Source organism: Dermacentor silvarum, chromosome 9, assembly GCF_013339745.2.
Source record: "Dermacentor silvarum isolate Dsil-2018 chromosome 9, BIME_Dsil_1.4, whole genome shotgun sequence".
NCBI lineage: Eukaryota > Metazoa > Arthropoda > Arachnida > Ixodida > Ixodidae > Dermacentor > Dermacentor silvarum.
The window spans coordinates 147,528,524-147,548,411 of record NC_051162.1 but is presented as its reverse complement, the minus strand read 5'-3'; the positions used below and the strand labels follow the sequence as shown (position 1 = coordinate 147,548,411).

General features: G+C 49.7%; 1 protein-coding gene across 10 annotated transcripts in view; it reads left to right on the top strand.

Annotated features, from left to right (window-relative positions):
- Window positions 1-19,888, top strand: part of LOC119464516 (CUGBP Elav-like family member 2) — a 521,231-nt gene that overhangs the window by 93,908 nt on the left and 407,435 nt on the right. For all 10 annotated transcript variants that reach the window (XM_049655498.1, XM_049655499.1, XM_049655493.1 and 7 more), the window contains one exon: window positions 1,070-1,242. In XM_049655498.1, the coding sequence (XP_049511455.1) occupies window positions 1,074-1,242 (169 nt within the window). In that variant the 5' untranslated portion in view covers window positions 1,070-1,073. The remainder of the gene's footprint in view (window positions 1-1,069; window positions 1,243-19,888) is intronic.

Below are 19,888 nucleotides of genomic sequence, written 5' to 3'. Positions count from 1 at the left end.
ATGGAAGCAGTATAATAGTCGGTCCTAATAAAGTTTGTCTAGTTTATACAGGTCAGACTGTTCCTCTTCGCGCATTCTTCTCGGGCTCTCTCCGGATGGTGGTGTGGGTTTAAGCCTCCCAATGGGGACTGTGTCCTCGCGAGCGCTGCTGTGTTTGGCGAAATGTTGCTCGGAGCGGCCTGTCAACTGGGAAGGGTGCGGTCGTGGCTGAGGCTGAAGATGGCAACGGGTCGTTGTTTTGGTGCGGGCCAAAACTCGCGAGGACGTGTGCTTTGCGGCACACGGCTTAAGGTGCACAAGAAATCAAAGACCGTCTCCAAAATATTAGGCGACGCAGTAGTGGAGATACGACGTCTCTCTCGTCGGGCGCGTTTCGTTTACTTCCCCGTCGCTACTGCTGAATGACGGTGGCCTCGTGCGTCGGCTTGGCTGCTGGCACGTTGACGGTGTGTGCAAAGAGAAATTGCAGCCAACTACACGCGGTTACGTCTTCGCGGATGTCTCGCGTGTGCTGTAGTGTGACCGTGTTGTTCTTCGTCTTTCTCGTTGCACCTTTCTTCCTCTTCCTATACTACCCAGGGTATCTAGGAATCCGAGTTGGAGCGTCCGTGACGTGACATTGTCGTTTGACGCTCAGTGCACGCTTTAAGTTGTTCTAATGGGCAGGAAAAGGGCGATATGAAGATCTGGAATAGAGAACGTCGAAGATGTGAATATTAGACGTGCAAATGTTGGAAGTGTCTTGGTAATGTGCATGATAGATTATTAATTGGTAATAATTGGGTAATTCATGATTTTGAATATAAATGCCAAAAATGGACTCATTCAGGGCAAACATTGTTGATTAATTACCCCATTTAAGCAAGTGCTGCAAAAAATGCACTATCCTGCTTTCGTTTTCTTTAGTCCCCAGAGTTTTACTGCATACGTCTTACTCCACCACTGTATTCACTATACTAAAACTCCCGTCTAAGGTCTTCTTCACTGTAAGCATGCGCTTCCTTTCACGTGGCGCGGCCGAATGGCTGACTGACCGGAGTGCCCCCCTGTTTCCTCTTTGTTCGCGCAGAACGATGAATTCTCCGGTGGGCAAGGACCAGCCTGACCCGGACGCCATCAAGATGTTTGTGGGCCAGATTCCGCGGTCGTGGGACGAGAGCGACCTGAAGAAGATGTTCGAGGACTTTGGGCCCGTCTACCAGATCAACGTGCTCCGGGACAAGGCCACCGGAACCAGCCGAGGTCGGTGTCTCCCTCCTTCTCTGGCTGATACGCGCCGCGTGCGCGTGATGACCGCTCCGTCTCAGTTTGTACTCGTTGCTCGAGGCTGACGTCACGTGCTTACTTTTCGTGCGCGTGAGCAAAAACTGCTGCTCGCGGACGATAAGGATGTAGTCGGAAGAAACGTAGAATTCCTCTCATGGATGCGAATCCAAAGATAACGCGAGGGACTGTGGTTGCTCCGAAAGGTAATATATATGGTGCAACTATAACACACCGAATTGGTAGCGATTGGCAGTAATTCGAAAGAAAAAAAGGAAAAGAATTAAAGAAGAAAGAAAAAACACTTTCTTTACATGAATACAATACCGGAACCAAATTTAACGCTTCAAAATCTGTGGCAATGCATATTATTGTACGGTGGACTTTACGCCGCGTACGCGCTCTTGTGAAGCATCATCCAAGCAGCCAGAGCTAATTTTGGAGATGGAACGCACATAATACCTGTATGCGTTTTAGTTATTTGAGGGGAGCGTCTAATATTACTTCTACGCTTCCTTTATATTAAAACGAAAATTCCCGTGCGCTTTCCTTATAGCCGGTGACTGCTTTGGTAGCCACGTTACTGAAATTGAGTTCTGCCATTTCCTCGTTCTTCCCGAACGTTCCGGCAACGTCGTGTTCTTAATGCGTTGCGATGGAGTCACGTTGCATGCACTTCGCGGGGTCGACAAGGGCTGCGCGTGCACCCAGCACTACGCCGTGCTTACACCTAGACATCAAGCGGAATCCCTATTCAACGACTACTTTTAAGGCGAAAGCCTTAGATCTCTGTTTCAAGGTCGCGTTGTGAGGTACAGAAAGTCACGTTACCCAAAGAAGGCCAGAAGCGAGCCAAAGCATGTCGTTTATGAGAGATGATTACTGATTAGCAAAGTTAATGACTTATTAGTTATCGGATTGAGTATTAATGTGGATTAAGGTCGATTAGGGTGGATTAAGGTCGATTAAGGTGGACGAAGGAGGATTATGGTGGATTAAAGTGGACTAAGCTGAATTACTTTAGGCGTTACAAGGCTTTTGCCTTCGCGTCTCTTAGGTGATAGCTAAGGACACCTGGGCATTTTTTTCATTAATTGAATATTAACTTACTGGCTACCTCGTTCGTTAAATTTGACTATACGTATGTCCAGCTGGAATCTGAACTTCTCAATGGATGCGCTATTTTCTTTCTCGCGAATTTTGGCGACGCGTACGGCGTCTGGCCATCGCCACCGCCACCCTCTCCTCTTTCGTACGGCGTCTGGCCATCGCCACCCTCTCCTCTTTCGTTCTTCATCCGCAATTGAAAGTAGCGTCGCCTCTAGCCAAAGATACCAACGTTGGTCTCCTGGAAAAAATAGCTTCAGTTGCTTAATTGTGCTGTAAGCAAGACTTGAAAATGATGGAGCCCTTCAGCGCTGTTTTCAAAATTTTTGTCAAAAGACACATGCGTGTACGCTTCTCTCGTCTCGTGAGATTGTTGAAAGTAAGCACAAAACGTAATCCTATGTTTCTTTGACAATTGACAATTACTTTTTTGATTCCGCAAATGATAGCTTCATTATGTTTCTCAACGGGTTAGTAGTGATCCTAGCAAGTTCGCATTTCTTGGTGGCACACACCGTTTAGAGCTGTTTGTCGAATAAATGGAACCATAAAGACAGATTCACCCACCGGAACGAAGTTTTTATCGGTGTGGCTCCGGTGAGAGAAATATTTTCGCCCGTATCCCTAGATGTGGGTGTGGGGAAAGGGGAAAAAAAGCTACTGGCGCCCACGTTGTTTCAGTCAGGAGGCCGCGTCATTTCGAGGGAAGAAAATTGAAACGCGAGTGTGCTCTGCCCCCCCCCCCCTCTTTTTTTCTCTCTCTCTCTCTCTGAAAAAGGCAATTTTCAACGAGAAAACGAGACAGTGGACAGAAAAGGTGGGGCTAAACGCCGGAACGTTATGAAGCGGAGTTGGCTACAGAAGAACAAAAGGGAACCAAGCGTTCGTTATTGTGTTTTTAAAAACTTTTTTTGAAACTTCGCCGAGCAACGATGATGACACATTCTTTTTTTTTTTCTCGTTTCGCCCCCTGCGGTGAACGCGCCGCGGTAAAGTGGCGTCGCTTCGTCTTCTGTCCTCGTTCCCCTCGGACGCTGTCATCGTTTCGTGGGTGACAAATTGCCCTCGGAAAATTCCTTGCGGCGCTTTCTTTTTCCGTTTCATTCTCTCTGTATCACTTTCTTTCATCTCATTTCTTTTTCTTCCTTCGTTCAGCCCTTAGTTTTCAGAAGACTCGCTACTCCGTTCGCCTTCCTCTCCCGCCCGGCTTCCCTTTTTTGTCTTAGCCTTGAGAGCCGCCGTTGGTTTTTCGGGCGTCCGCTGGGGACACCTCAGCGCGACTTCTTTCCGACTTGTGTATGTCTGGCGCCTTCATTATCGGGGCCAGCTGGATGTTTTTGTTTCGGGAATTGACTTGCGTGAGCGTTCGCGTCGTTGTTCGTTTGCGGACGCCCTCTCGGCGTCGACTTGTACAGCTGCGTTAGCGTGAAGCCGATGAAGTCGACTCGAATCGGCTTATCGGGTCGAAATACGTATTCGGCTTCAGCGGGCCGCGCCCTCCGAGTTCTGTCGACTCGCCAGCAGTCGTCGGGTTGACTCGGCTAACCCGGTTAGCGAAATGCACGCAAACGTGACCTTTCCGGGTCGGGCTCGTCAACTTGACCTCTGACTCCATCCGACTGTGTCGAGTCGATGTAAACGAAGCTTATGCTTGGCACCTTGATTGTCATTGCCCGCTGGACGTCTCATGTCGCATCTGCGCGAGCGTTGGGGCTTAATTGCGACGCGTTGTCGCTGTGCCGGGAAGCATGCTGAAGTTAACAAACACGTGAGGGGCCGGCCACCTTGATGGGTTGTTTCGCAATCCTTAGGGGATTCGGCGATAAGTCACCGGGGACCAGAACAGTCGGCAGAACAAGCGCTAGACATAACTCGAATATTTACGTGCCACACAATTGTAAGCTTTACGCAAATCTCTGGAGCTGCGCTATAGTTTCGATTCGTAATATATCTAAACATTGCATATCAGTCGTCTCTTGCGCAGGACACATCCCGAAGCGTATGTATTCTTCTCCATTTGTCGGTGACTAGTTCTACTAATGATGGAAGTGTGTGAACAGAGACCGATAGTGATTATTCCGTTCATTACACCGCGATTGTTAAGTACCGCTGTCGTTAAGTGATACGAGAGCGTTTTCCGATGCTCGTTATATGGCCCAAACCTCGTTGGCGCATCACGCGCTTTTTACTGCCTGTACATTCGCGGCAAGTCTCGTGCGAGTCTCGTGTTTCTTATGTCTCAACCGGAAATGGATAATATATTAGCGTCCAGGGAGCAGACGGAGGATGGCGTTTGCCTTTCAGGCCCGGCGAGCCGCGATTCTCTGTCAGAGGGAACCACCCAGGAATAAACCGCGCATAGTTTTCTGTATGAATAAAGTTTCACCACCACCACCTTTCAGGCGCTCGCGACACGCGTTCTCAAAAACACGTTCGATTCCGGTCCACGTTACTAAGACTAATAAGGTTACCGCCGCTGCCCTGACGTCGACGACGCTGACAGAGCGCGTCATTAGGGAGAGCCCATTCGCCCCCGTTCCCCTCTCTCTGCCTGCTCTTCCCTTCTTGCTCCCGCTGGCTCCCTAATTGACTATGAGATGTTTGTTTTGCAGTGGCTTCTGTTGCTCCTGCTGTTTCCACAGGAAAAAGCCGCGCGCCACGTTGGGAAAAACGCTGCTCTCACTCACCCCTTCTGTTTAACGTTATTGCCAGTATCCCTAGTTCTCACGCTTCCCTAAATTGTAATTTCGATCATTGTTTATGGGGCAGCCCGTTGCGCGTCATCAGTGCGTGTCAGTTCTTTTTCGTTTGCTTGTTTCTTCATTAAAATGAAAGTAAAACAACGGGACTTAATTAAGTCACTTAGCACCAGGGATAGCTGTAGTCTGCCAAAATTAATAGGGAGCTCTCCCCTACTACGTCTCTTATCCCCTGTGTTGCATTAGGACTTTCAACGGACACTAAAGAGAAGCATTAAATTAAATTAAACCAATAAAGTATTCAAGGACTCTATTTTCGTTCATTTAAAGCATTTTCTCCTATTTGGGCCGTACGTTGTAGTTGAGTAAATGTACTCGAAGCTTGCTAACTTCAGTACTTTGCTCATTCAGAATACAATTTAGAATTTACAATACAGAAATTTATAAGTTTATACAATAAATGAAAAAAAAGTTGTCTAGGCCCACGTAGACGCCGTTAAAATCCATGACGTCATATCGTGATGGTTCGGGAACTTGACATGGGCGTCGCCACTAGTCTTTCGTTTTTTTTTATGGGTATTTTCTGGCTCATCAAGCCTCTTGTGATGGGCAGCTTCTGTTTTTTATGTTGTACAGTCCTAATTTGCTAATACAGCTGAATATTTTTTTTCGCTTTCCTGTATCCCCTTAAACGCGGCCACTTAGTCAACTCGCAAATAGCGCTGTTCGTCTCCTTTATTTCATGCTCCTATTCCCATCGCGCAGGGTAGCAAACCGCACCGCATCCCGTTAGCCTTCCTGCTTTTTCAGTGTTCTCTTTCTTCTCACACACACACGCACGCACGCGCGCCCGTATACGAGTTTATGAAAGTAAACAAAAGGAGCCTTAATTTCCGCGTTGCCCTAATTTTCCGCTCCCTATAACTCCCCCGCCCCCTTCTTTTTTTCGAATACCCTATTCTTCGCCGTTCCTTTATTCTTCGCTATTTGCGTCTCGGACCGAGACGCCGGAGTGGAGGAGGGCGAGCGGCAAGAACGAAAGAGGAGAGGGTGGCGATGGCCAGACGCCGTCCGTCTTCCTTAGCGAGTGCGTTCGCTCGCTTGCGCGAACGAAAACGATGGCGGTTACACAGTGTATATATACGTTGCTGTCGGGGGATCCGCACCGCGCGTTTCTTTCTTTCTCTCTCTCCTGCTGTTGTGCTCCGCGCGCCCATCGGCATTGCACGGTTTTCGAGCGAAAAATTGCTCGACGCCGCTCGCGCGCGCGGTCGTTTCGCGTCTCCCCCTTCTCATCCTCTTTCGGGTTCCCGCCCTCCTCTCCCTCGGGTTTTCTTGTCCTTCCTGTAAATGCCGGCGGGAAAGTGCAACGAAGCGGGGGGGCAAGGGAAGGCGTGGATCCTATTAATCAAACGCGCTAATTCTACGGCTGTATTGCGCGTCGCCGGTTCCTTCTTTGCGACGGTTTTCGTCGCCTTTTTCTAAGTTCGGTTTCTTATTTCTTGGATCGCACCAGTAATATGCGCTCGCGCTTACGCTCTTCTTTTTCTCGTAGAATCTGCCACCGCCGTGTTTCTCGCCTGGATGCCCCTCGCCGGTGCAGCCGCTGGTACCCGAGGCATGAGAGGCTATATATAATGCTCTCTCTCTCTCTTGTTTGCTGGTCCTTCTTTCCCTTTGTTTGTTTGTTTGTGTTAGTTTGCCGTGCTTATAGCGTAAATTCCCGTATATAGCTGGCGTCGTTTCTTCACATCTGTGTGGTCGTTCTTTTTTTTTTGGGGGGGGGGGGGGGGAATTAGTCCTCCCTCTCCATCTCCGCACTCTACCTACTTTTTCGCTTTATTCCGTCTCGTTTTCTTGCGTCATGGAGCCTCCCCTTTCGCCCTGTTGCGTCTATTTCACGCAGTCGCTGTCGCACCGCTTGTTGACACGCTCTTCCGTCGTTTAGGACCTTCCAAAGTGGTGTCGGTGAAAATAAAGGACAAGTTGGGAAACGACCACAAGGCGCCTTGTGGTCGTAGTCTTCGTGTCTCCCTACTCGTGCTTCGTGTTTACGGGGCGCCGTTTGAGGAACACGATAGACCAGCTAGCTTCACAAAACGTTATGACCAGTTTCACCTTCTGTAGTTGTCATTCGAATAAATAAATTAAAAAAAACTTTTCTTTCTTTTCCTTCAAAACCTAACGTTGTAAATGCGCTATGGGCGTAGGATGGAGCCGGTATAAGCTAAACGGCGATAATTGGACATCGCCCTCTTGTGAACATGGAACGATGGACATTATGGCACCTAGACAAACATTGGCTGCTTCTTGGCTTCACCCCATCGCAAATCATATTTCATCTTATTAACAGCGAAGCTGTTTAAGCCAGCCGTAATTTGCGGTTCGTGGTTCGTATCAAGAAACTGCTGTGCCGTAGCCATGGCAACCACTAGGGCGGCGACACCCATGAGTGTCCTACTCGTCCTACTCGCCAGCTCCCTCCCTTCCCGACCCCTGCCTCTCTTCACTCCGCGGCGCGCTGAGCCAGGGAAAAAAAGACGAAAGCTTGCACTAGGCCGCGCAAAGCTCAAGACATAGCGAAGCTGGCCGATTGATATCGAGCGGCTAGCCTCCAACGCGTTCGGCGTCGGCAAGCAACAGCGTTCTTGGCACTGTGCCAAACTTGGTTATAGCCTGCCTGCGTTTGTGGCACGCCATGAACGCTGTCGCTCGTAGGCGCCGACGCGTCCAGTGCTAGTCACGCGAAATGTCGCGAAAAGGAAGGTACCTCTGAGAATGATCGCTAGAGAATACCTTCCTACATGCGTAGTTAAGTTAACCTAAGTTGAGACCTAGCAGCAACCAAGTCAATACCTAGTAGTATACAGTAAGAATTGAGGATCGACAGTTTCGCTGTGCTTAAGTTTTTCACGACTGAGTGCAAACGTGCCCGCTTTTTTCACATGGCTAGTGCATCTTACCAAAAAAAGAAAAAAAAAGAGAGCGAGAAAAAGAGAAAAAAAAAAAGAACACAAAAATTGGGGATTAGGTTCTTTACGCACGCTCCTGCATCTGACCGAGCGACTCTTAACCCAGTATATTGTGCACTGTAAACTTGTTCCAGAGTATTGTAGTAACTCACACCTAGAAGTTCACAACTTAGAGCGGACAGCAGACAGGAGAGGGAAGAGAGTGAGCTTGAACGAAAGAAGAGACGAGGACGTACAATTGTGTAGAAGTATGCGCAACATATACAAATATATGCAGATACGCCGACTATACGAAGCTTTAGAAACAGGAGACACACAAATAAGGAACGCTATCTGCCGCGTACTATCTGAAGAATAACGCTAAGGGAGCGCTAAGGAGCCCCAGATTGGTTTCGGTTTCTTCGTACGGAAAGTGGCTTTGGGTTTTCAGTAAAGAGCTTACGATTATGGGACACAACCGGCTTGCGTTAGGCTTACGCGCGCTGGCAGCCTGGCTCAAAGCAAGACCCAAGCGGAGTTCGCGTTCTTGCGTGCGCAGTACGCTCGCGTCCCCTAATCTAAAGCCGTCTAATAGTTCGTTACCCGAAGGAGTAGAGGGAGGCTGTGCCGAGACAGGCTATAGCTCTCGGCGTGTGAACTCCACGTTACGCCGCGTTACGCCACGCCACGTTACGCCACGCCACGCCAGGCGCACGTGCTTGCTCTCAGCATTAGGTGGTCGCCTATCCGCGCGCGTAGTGCTTCGGAGAAAGGATGCTGGATGCCACGCGGGGCCAGAGCATTACTCGACTCTCTCGGCTCGAGCACCGGTACCCGCGCCTGAAACTCTCAGAATGCGGTTGCTCGGTCCTCTCCGAGGATGCGCGCTTAAGTGGCAGCGTCGGCTATCGCTTCGTGCCCCCCTCTCCCCCTTTCTACCTCCTCCTCCTCCTCCGGCCTGTTTCTTGATTGCCTGCGGGTCGTAAGCGCTTCCTAATCGATTGCGTAATTAGCGATCTTTAATCGGAGGATATCTTCCTTCGTTCTAACGAGCGCTGTATTACGCGACAACGGATGGCTTTAAAGGGTGGCGGCGGCTGCGGGATTGAGAGAGAGGGAGGGAAGGTGCTTAAGCGCCGTATAGCCGCCGCCTCTCTGTAGTGGGCGGCCGGACAACTCTACCTCGGAAGTAGACGACGAGGTTAACCCCGGAAGTGTAGCGGTGATTAAGCCTTCCCCTTTGTTCGGGCGGCCGTATTCTCTCGCTGAAGCAGATGATGCGGGCGTGCATTGCGATGGCAGCGAGGGGAAGGACCGGTTTGCCGGCTTGTTTTACGACGGTAGCTGTGATGAGGGTGCTTCATCAAGCTCCGACACGACGTCTGGAGCTGGCATATATCTTGTTTTATGATTATTGGGATCAGTGGGCCTATGTGATCGCCTCGGACCACGTGTTTTTAGAGCAGTAGCTCTACTACTCTAGGTGTACAAACGCAGAAAGCGCCTGGTTCCGTAAATCTGACCTTCAAGCGCAGGCAAGGTCAAACTAGGAGTTAGCCTGCCGCTGCCGGCGGCTGTTGCGTACGCCGCGTGGGGCGCCGGTATCTTGAAAGAGATCTGCGATGTGCATGGACAGAGTGCGCCGAGTGCTGGTAGCTTCGTATGCGCGGTGCTTTCGACGCTTAGTTCGCGTTGAAGCGAGACGCAGCATGGTCAATTCGTTCGCTGCTGCTGCATTCCGCGCTTAGCAGCGTCTGTGTGTTCTCTTGTGGTGCAGTTGCAGATGCGGTAGTTGTTTGCGGCGCCGAGCACCGTCTGTGTCGTTTCCCAAAGCAAGCAAAACCGTGCTATCGCTCGACAAACTTGGTTTAACCGCGTTCAACCATGGCAACATTTTCTTCCTCGTTGCGCGCGCATGCGTTCAAGCAACTCCTCTTTATATCATACCTTACTTATTCTTATTTCTCTCGTGCAGTGTAGTCATCCGGGTACCTTTCAAGTTAGCCTTCCTACTTTTCCCTTGTCTTATTCTCTCCCTGTGTTGGTTTCATCGCCTAAAGAAGTCACCAGAAACGAAAAAAAAAGAGAGAGAGAGAGAGAGAGAGAGAGTAGTCCTTAGACTGTTTGGCGAGCCTCGGTCTGCAACCAGTGAGCCGCCGTGCACTGTAAATGGAAATAACTCTCACGTGGGAGTATAATGCTTGTCCTCTAGCGACTCCCCGGTTGGGAGTTTATTATGCTCCGAATGATCGGAGTATAATTTTTACTCCGTGCGGGCGGAATTTTTGCGTGGTGCCAGGGGAGTTTTTTTTTTCTGTCATTTTTATTTTTTATTTCGTGCTGGACGGAGTTTTTTCGAGGTGCACCGGGAGTATAAAAAAGACACGTCAATTTGCGTGGATAATTTTTATGTAGAGGCTTCGGATCAAATTCCGAAATATACGCACAAGAATAAGCCAAATTCTGCGAAACAAGTGAACCAGACCAGACAGACCAAGCAATACATAAACACAACCATTTGAGAAACACCCGATGAGGAGCTGTGAAAGACATCCAACGGACACTCGACACACACCAAGAAGCAACCCTGCCAGTATATATAGCCACGATAATGTGGGCCTCAAAACGGCCTAGCGAGCAGCTGTAGTGTTTTCAGAATTACGACTCACAGGCTCGCACATATGAGATCGGCCTCTCTGAAAATAGCATGAAACCTAAATCCACACGGAACTGTTAACTTAGAATATTGAAAAAACAACGTTCATGGCATAATGTTTCAAAATTAGAATGCCATTCCGTGAGCGCTGAAGCGACTTCGCACACTGGCGGCGTCCGCGGCCAAAAAAAGTGCGTTAGTTACAGTACGCAAGAAAAATGTACATGCGCGTGCTTCATGACAAAATGAGCTTCGTGCGAAAGAATTGTGGCGGGACCACAATTTATTACATGTGAGCATGACCCGTAGCAGCCTACGTAACACCGAAAATTGCGTAGTCATACATTTTTTTTCACCGCACTACTTGCTCCCCGTCCAAGCAATGTCTCTCGGCTGTGAAACGGAGCCATATCGCTGATCTGGCAAACGAATCCTCACGCTCGGAGCCAGCAGGTATGCTCCTAAATCAGTATGTTGGATGGAGCATGATGTTAATGCAATATCCGAAGCAACGACGTGATCAAAACAGAACTGCGCGATAACAATTCAATTCACATCGCTCAGTAAGAAGCTTTATTCACAGTACGTACTTACGTCCTACCGTATTTCTTGGGCGAGGATATCTGTACACAGATTCATAAAAGAATTGCTTGCACCACGGTCTAACTTACTGGCAGCACCGCACCGTGACGAAGTCGGAATATGGCATTCATGTGCGGCTATCACGGACGTTGTCGCTAGAACAGTGGCTGCTGTTGCCATTGCTACGCGGCACTTTACACCGGACGTTGTCAGAATATACTCAAAAGGACATAAAAGTGGTATTGAACACACTTAGGAACACAAGTCAAGGTCACGCAACACGAAAGCACCGCCAGAAAGCTGAGCCGACATCACGAGTCAACCGGCAGCTTCGTGGTCACAACTAAGCCTTTTCCGCACTTGAAATCGTTGCTCTTGCATTCATCGTTGTCAGCAGAGTGATCACAGCTAACGCACATGAAGATGAGATACAGTGAGCTTCAGGCACGCCTTTAACACTTTCTGGAAGGAAGTATAGGAAAGAAAATCGGCGAAACGCTGGCACGGAACGACACTTCACAGATGTAAAGAAACCGTCAGCCATGAGCACCGCCGACTCCGCTGAACGCGGCCGGTCGCTGGCGCGGCGCACAGCCTTATGGGAAGCACCACGTGACCAACCTGTTCCGGCGGGGGAGTTTTTTAAAACTCCCTGTGCGGAGTTCCCGGGGAGAACAAAATTTTGAAGGCGGAATAAAATCACGTCATGTCCGCCCTTATCCTCCTACAGGTTGTGAGCGGAGTGAAACGAGGGAATGCCGTTGTATTCCTCCCATACATCGGAATAAATATTCAAGGATGGGAGTATATAGGGCACATCACCTTGTTAAAATTCCCATGTGGGGGTATTTTCGTTTACAGTGTGCATGCCGTCGTCGAGCCGTAGTCGTGCTAGCTGGTTAGGCTTGCCCATTCCTCTTGCTGTTATCGTCATGGTTTCGTGCCGTCGCCTTTGTGGAAAGGATGATTTGGAAATTCGAAAGATTGGAAAGGGCATTTGTTATATGTACAATCGATTACGGCAAATGAACGCTTTTTATTATTATTATTAGCGTGAGCCTCTCTTTCTTTCTTCGCTATCTCACCCCTCTAACTCTCTCTCTCTCTCTCTCTCTGTGTTCACTTCGGCAGTATTGGATTTCGTCGATACTAAGGAGAATAGACACCGTTAGCACGAGGATGACCTCGCGCTGCAGTTTCTGGCTGCGAGGGCTTCGTGTGCTTGCCAGGGTATATAGCACCGACGGCGAAGGGCCTCAGCGGCGTCGTGTCCTATTCTGTGCCGTCTTAACGATCGTTCATTCCCTCTCCCTCATTCTTCCCTCACCCCCTCCTCCTTCGTGCACGTCGATTCCTTTGAGTGCCGTATCGTCCCCGCCCTCGTTTCACTCATCTGCGTCCGCGATGCACTCGGCGATTTTCTGTGCAGCTATAGGCTGCAAGTTTCAGTGCTGACTTCGTTGCCTCAACGAAACAGTAACTTAAGCGGCTGCTTTTCGTTTCTAGACAAAAAGAAAAAAAAAAAAAACTCGTTATGCCAACGGCAACTAACATATAGCCTTGTATTAGGGGCACTTCTTGACGTCAATATGCTTGGAAGCGTGGCAGTTTGGCCTATTTGGTATTCCATAGTCTAATCAGAGTGAAAGCGCGAAGCAAGATATAGGGCGACGCGAAACGAGGATAATGCGCTCGTTCTTGTTTTTTGTCGTCCTGTCTTCCTTCGCGCTTTTATACCCCTTATTAGTCATACTGCTTCAGGAATGTCCGTGTTGTGTGTGCACCCTCTTTACTCCTCGAATCAAGTATATATTTCTCGAATGCAGTTGCGGCACCTCTAGGCATATCGCGGCAGAACCGGATCTACTTATGGACATATTTATTACCGAGTCATCGCTAAGTGTTGAAAGTCGTGTCGTTGAAAGTCTAACACCCTGGCGCCATCGACTTCTGCGCTAGTATAGTGGCGCATCAGGCACGGACCAGCACCAGCGGTTTCATGGCGCTTTGTACTGTGCTCGCGCGAGGAACGTCCGTAGCTCGCACAAGCCACAGCAGTGGAAATAATGAAACGTATAGCAAAGTAAAATGAAGGGTGAACGCATAAAAATGAGTAAAGCGTGTAATTGCATCTGAACTCTTGCAGTATGACCAGGGGGAAGAGGGGGGGACACTTACATTCAGTAAGTGTCCACCTAATGGACATGTCGTCTGCTGCTGAAGTGGACTGCCTGAAATAGTAATAGTGACGAACCCATACGGAGGAACTCGACGGCGCACTTTTAACGATGAGCGGCGGCGATGTCTCGCCCATTTGGACGTGCTATTTCTGTGTGTCGCGCATGTTCTCTTCGGCCTGACATTTCCTGCGTCACTGTATACCGGAAATAGCGCTCGGGTGTTTTGAAAGTCCGCGTTTGTCGATAGCTCTCGCGTCGTGTACTTGCTTACCAGATGGGGTCGCGCCAGAGTGAGCTAGCGTAATCGTCGATCGGCCGTCGAATCCATTGTTCCGCGTCGTGGCAATCGCGACCGTTGATGTTTGGACTTGTTGGTATAAGGATCGTACTTCGGAATGTTTGGGCGCAGTGAGAGACGGGGACAAGCAAGCTCTTGTGTTGGTCCACGTTGCTTTATCCTGTCGATCACTGTGCTTTAAAACATCATCATCATCATAATCATCAGGCTATGTTCATGTCCACTGCAGCATGAAGGCCTCTCCCTGTGATCTCCAATTACCCCTGTCTTAATTGCGCTAGCTGATTCTAGCTTGCGCCTGCAAATTGCGCCACCTAGTTTTCTGCCGAAACCTGGTATCCATAAAATATATACGGTATTAAAAATGTATTGGTATGTAAATAAAGGAAACGTTTGGCGCCTTTATTGACGCCGTCTATTCCTATTCGCCGGCCAAGCAATGCTTTAAAGCACAAAAAGACTGGACAACGCCGAAGGCAGTCGAATACCACCAACATCTGCCTATAGTTCCGAACACTAGTAAAGTAGGGCACTTAAACATTCCAAAGTCACCGCGAAACTGCGAGTTGTATTTTCACTGTCCAAATACGTTGCGACTCGGAGTGTTTGGTGCGCGTGTGTGAATTTTTTTTTCTTCTTGTATTTGGACCTGTTCCGAACTTATACGTTTGACTCTTCTTTTACAGATTACGCTTGTATATATTTGACCTCGTCTTGATCTGACACGTTATTTTGCGATCGAACTGTTATACGAAGGAACTACCAACTCTCTTTATAGTAATTTTCACCGTGTTAAGAAAAACGCGCAGTATTTCCGGGTGCTTGGGTCATATTTACGCAGGAAACGTTCTCGGAACTAGTCGACGCTTGTCTTTGATAACTTCAGAGCGCAGTCTAAACATTTATTATTAGTTGAACTTATCGATGAGGGCCACCCAGTCAATGCCAAAATTTGTGGCATCACGGGAACGGGATAATCCACTCGATGGTCGGGCTTACTGTTGGCGAATTTCAAGAACCAGTTCGTTTTTCTTACGTGTTAGCTCTACGAAGGCCAGCGTTTTGTATGCGATACACTGTGTTTGATACCTCATAATGCTGATTCCAGCGTGGGAAACTTAACGCAAAGACAGTATATAATGTATTTTCGGGCACGCTGGGGGCGAACCTTTAGTTGTGGATAGCTTAGCAAATCAACAACGAATTAGGTTAACAACCGTAGTAATGAAGTCTTAACTTGAATAACACGCCACTGTTTTTTTTTTCTTTTTTGTACGAATGCACTCTCCGGGACCACAAATAAAAGCGATGAAGCTGTTTAGATTTTCATTCGTAGAAAGAGAAAGCGCGGTGAGAATAGCACTGAAGTTGTGGGGTTAAGTATCTTCTTTAGCGCTAGTTTAAGCGATCGATCACTCACTCGAATCTCTTTTGTGTCCCATCAAGTAGTCCACAGAAGCCCCCGAGTAGTGTTGTCTGTCGAGTCTCTTTCCCTCTCTCCGCCATATATGGGCCTCCTAGTGTGCTGCCCATAACTTTCGCTTGCGTATGCGCGCCCTGGTTATAGGGGCAGTCCGGTTAGTGGTATATAGGCTTCGGCATACGCGGGAAACCGATGCTTTTCTTCTCCCTTCGGTGGACGGTCGAGGAAAAATACGGTCGCTGACGCAGGAGGGAAACGCGCGCGCTCCGCTTGATTTATAATTTAGGCTACAGCGCGCGGCGACGTTTTACGAGCGGCCGGTCGGTCCGGCTCCCCTCGAGTCGAAGCGGAAGGGGGAAAGGGCGAGGGGATTTGCCGGCCTACTTCCTGTTCCCGTAGTATGCGCAGTGTCCTTAGTTCCGTTCTGTTGTTTTCGGAGACAGCCGCCAGCTTCTTTAATTCCTCTTTTCCTTTTTCTTCCTCCCCTTCTTTGAAAATTTGGTCTTCGTTGCTCGGGGTCCGAGCTGTGATGCATGCGAATTCGGCTGACCTCTCCGCTCGCCCTCGTGGCGAACTGGTAGAGGACTAGTTTATGCTACGTCTCGCCGACTCTGCGACGTGCAGTGACAGTACGGTGGGTGTCAGGGGGCGCGGTGCGTCAGCCAACCAGCAGCGAGAGCCGGCGCACGTGTTCCACAGACGGAGAATGGAGGACTCGTCCATTGCGGGCTGCTTACGCTTCCGTGAAGTCGGCGTGTCAGAGGCGGACAGTGGGGGAGCCCGCAGCTTTCGCTGCTCTGTATGGTGTTTGTTAAGGGGAATACAGTCGCTTTCTTGATAAGAGAGAGAACCTTAATCGCAGGAAAGCAAAGGAGGTCAGCCGGAGGAGCTTCGTCTCTATAGTCGGGTACAACTTTAGAAGCCAGCCGCATTTGCCCCCTCAAAGTCGGATGCATACGAGCCTCCACCAATGGGCGGCCACTAAAGACTTGCGTCATGAGCCGGACGGCCGGTTTCCCCGCCGACGGAGAGCATGCAGCCCGCGCTTGAAGCCGGCGCGAGTCGCGTCAGCGGGACTATTTCTTTAGTCGCGGAGGAAATCGGCTGCTGCGCTTCGGTCATCTGGGCGGGGTCTCTCCTGTCTTCTTAAGTTGTACCCGACTATAGCCTGCTATACTCGCGGACAGCTTTCTGTGGCAATGAAGGGAAAGCTACGGGCGCGTGGATGCTGCACATGTGCGAGCGCGCCTAGTAGTCCGGCAGCGTTTGACAGTGCTTTTGGTTGCTCGGAACGGACGCTGAATCGACGCAGCTTTCACGTGCGACGGTTTCGCGTTTGCCCAGACGCGGAAGGGAAAAGCCGCAAAATAAGTAAACTTTTACGCTCAGTGGTGTGTTCCGTCTTATGTAACTGTTGCTAATAAGCTGTTTATGTTTTCTCTTCCCCAGCCTAAACCAACGTGGATTAAAACGCGGGACTCTTTTCAGAAGCGCTCTCACTTGTGCGGGCTTTGCCCCCGATAGCTTTCCCTTCATTGCCACAGAAAGTTGTCCGTGAGTATACTGTTTAGTGAAGGGTGCAGCGAGGGCTGAAAGCAGAGACTGAGAGAGAGAGAGAGAGAGAGTGTGTGTGTGTGTGTGTGTGTGTGTGTGTGTGTGTGTGTGTGTGTGTTTGTGTGTGTGTGTGTGTGTGTGTGTGTGTGTGTGTGTGTGTGTGTGTGTGAGGGGAATGCGAGTGCGTTAATTGATGCCCACGGCCATATGTCGATGCTTCCGCATGAACGCGACTTTCAGTGGAATCGTTTAAGGAACTGGCCTGGCCCGAATGAATGACTGTTGTCGGCGCAGTTCTATCAGCCTTGCGCCTGCACTTCGGGATGTCGTTTTCGAACTAAGGTTGCTGTTTGGGCCTGTTCGCGTGCCTTTAGCACTCGTTGTAGCGATATCGGACAGTCGGTTTGATACAAATGTACGCAGCTCGTAAAGACAAACGAAAGGGCACGGTTGCACGATTTGACGGGATTGTGAGTAATTAGTCGGGAGCTACCTGGCTGCTATTGACGAACGTACAGGATTCGTTATGCGTTAATAATGTACTAAGTCTGTGGAAAGTTCTAGGTGGTGTTCTTAAAGTTGCACAAATAGCACACTCGTGAGTTAGCGACGTATGCGGTTAACGTTGTGATGAGGTAAAGAAATAAAGCTTAGTTTTTTTCGAATCGACAACTCAGTGGCTGTGACATTGAACTGCTGAGCGTCAGGTAGCATGTGTGGTTTTGGTGCAGGATAAAGAACCACGCTTGGTGCAAGTTATTTGGGGACCGTTCGCGTACTAAATCTGTCATAGCGTTTGTGTTATTTGGACGTTAAACTCCATCAGTATACAACTTTGCCATAATGGACTAGAAAATACTAGGTGGCGTATGTAAGTGGGATGGCCTGAAAAGCTTTGTTTCTCGACTGCAGGCTATCATGCAAGAAAACGATGCGTGCCTGTTCGGTGGTCATAGCAGCGGCGTAGCAGCTGTGCATGACGAAGCGGGATTTCGTTCATTCGGAAAACGTGTTGTGTGAATGGCTGGTTATTGCCGGCAAAATTGGCGACAACGTGATCCTTTCAAGCGCACATATATCACACGCATTTCTCGCACGCGTTCTCGCTTCGTGGATGCTTCAAGATTCCGATAAGCAAAACGTCTGTTCGGCCGTAATCGAATATTGTAAAGTATGATAAGAAATTATTTCGGTGAATGCGCTTCGGTATGCGACGTCCTCGAACATTCGCAAATCTCCCTGTCCAGTAAAATAGAAGTAGTTCACGCGGGGTGCTGCCGATGTTTGATGGCACGTAGAGGTCTCGAGTGGCGGCATGTACTCAGTTATATAGCCCTTGGCACGTCATTTTTCCTAGCCCCTTCGTGCGTCTTTATAGTTTCGTGAAAGCAGCGGCTCGAGATGTGTTGAGGAGTATAGCGAGAGCGGGCGTGATTCTTGGGGTTTGCGGGCCATTTACCAAGAGCAACTTTCCGGGGCCGGCAGCAGTCTTTCTTGAGCCGCGTGGGATTGTGCTGATTTTACCAAGACGCGGCAGCTCCCTCCGGGACGCCTGGTCGAGGCTGCCCTCTTCTCTCTCTCTCTCTCTCTCCCCCACCCCACCCACTTCCCGCCCTTCAGAAAAGAAAGCTTCGAATCGCTCCAGCAAACTGTCAGCGCCGCAGTTTAGCCTGCATCGGCTGGGCGTCAGGGGAGAATGGGGGGGCATGGTGTAAGCGTGCAAATTCCTCGCGTTCCCCCTCGGGAACTGAGAAACTCTAGCGAACGCTTCTTAGTGAGAAGCGTGTTGCGGTGCTTCGCGAGGCCTCGGAAGTGCACGCTCTCTAAGCGTGTATATAGTCGTAGGCGATAGCTAATGTACCGCGCACGTTCTCGTTTATACCCTTCTGACCTCCTCTCAAACGTTTTTCCCTCGCTGTTTCGTTTTCTGCCCGTTATATATACCGAAACGGCAAGTATACCGTTGGGGGATGCTGCCGGTTTTCCCCGGCGCTGTTGCGGGAAATGCGGAATCCTCGGCTTCCCTCATCTTTTTTTTTTTTTTTTTTTTTCACGTACACGCCTGGGGGAATTGACGAAGCACGTAGTGCAGTGCGTGGGCCGAGTGTCGTGCTTGGATAAGAGAGCTCGAGACGCGCGTGGCGTTCTCGGTTGTGTCCCCGGGGCGCGAGCGCGTTCGTTGGCTTTTTCTGATTAATGCCGCCGCTTCTAATGCGGCCGTCTTTCTATGTGCCAGCCTCTTCTTATCTGTATTCGGATTCCCCTGTTGAGTAGCGTGAAGGCTTCGTGAGCTCGAGCGTGGACCCGTAAGCGAGATATCGGGCTTTGCGCGCGCCTCATGCCGAGTCCCAGGTGCTCCAGTGACGCCGCACCTGGCGAGTTTGGTCCGCGCGGTTGTTTGTTCCCGGTGGACGCGCACTGCCGGCTGCATTCAGGTGTCAGCCACCCGCTGTTTCAGACTGCTTTCTTTTGGTCTGTTTTCTTTCTTCTTTCTTTTGTTTTATGTTGAGACGCATTTATAGACCCGTTCAGAGTTTGCACCGCATTCAAGTGGGTTCTGCAGCTCCATGTAAATGGCTGAGTCTTCAGCTCTTTCTACCCTTTTTTGGGACAGCGTTCGAGCGTCGGATGCTCCGAAGCATCCCGTGGGAAACGACGCGCGAACTTAGCCGAGATCGTCGCGGAGGGCTAGACGGAACGGGTGGCCAGTACGATGTATATAGCTTGCACAGGTAATAATGGATTGAAGGCCGGTGACTGATGGCCCTTCCCTTCTGTTCGGCGAGTTTTCCTTTTGCTCACTAAGCTGGTCGCGAGAATATATTGCGTGTGGTTCTGCGGGCATGCCTTGTGGGGGTCTAGATGTGAACGCGGGGTTCGTGCTGATGTCAGTTGAACACTTTAGGGCGTGCTGCGGTGTAGGCGCTTTAATGCTACCACCCCTAGTACTACTACAGTACTACTGTTACTTATTTACCTTCTTGTTGCGATAAAACAATAAGACACTGCATTCATTACGCGACGCGCATCCTGAAGGGCCGAGTTGTTCCGTCCCTTTCCCTCTTTTTTTTACGCCAACGCTGTTGATGTGCCCGTCATTTTCTCGTGTTTCTTTTGCACTTCTGTTATTACGTATGCTTGCAGTCTCGCTCTGTTCTTAGTGCTGTGAGCAGTT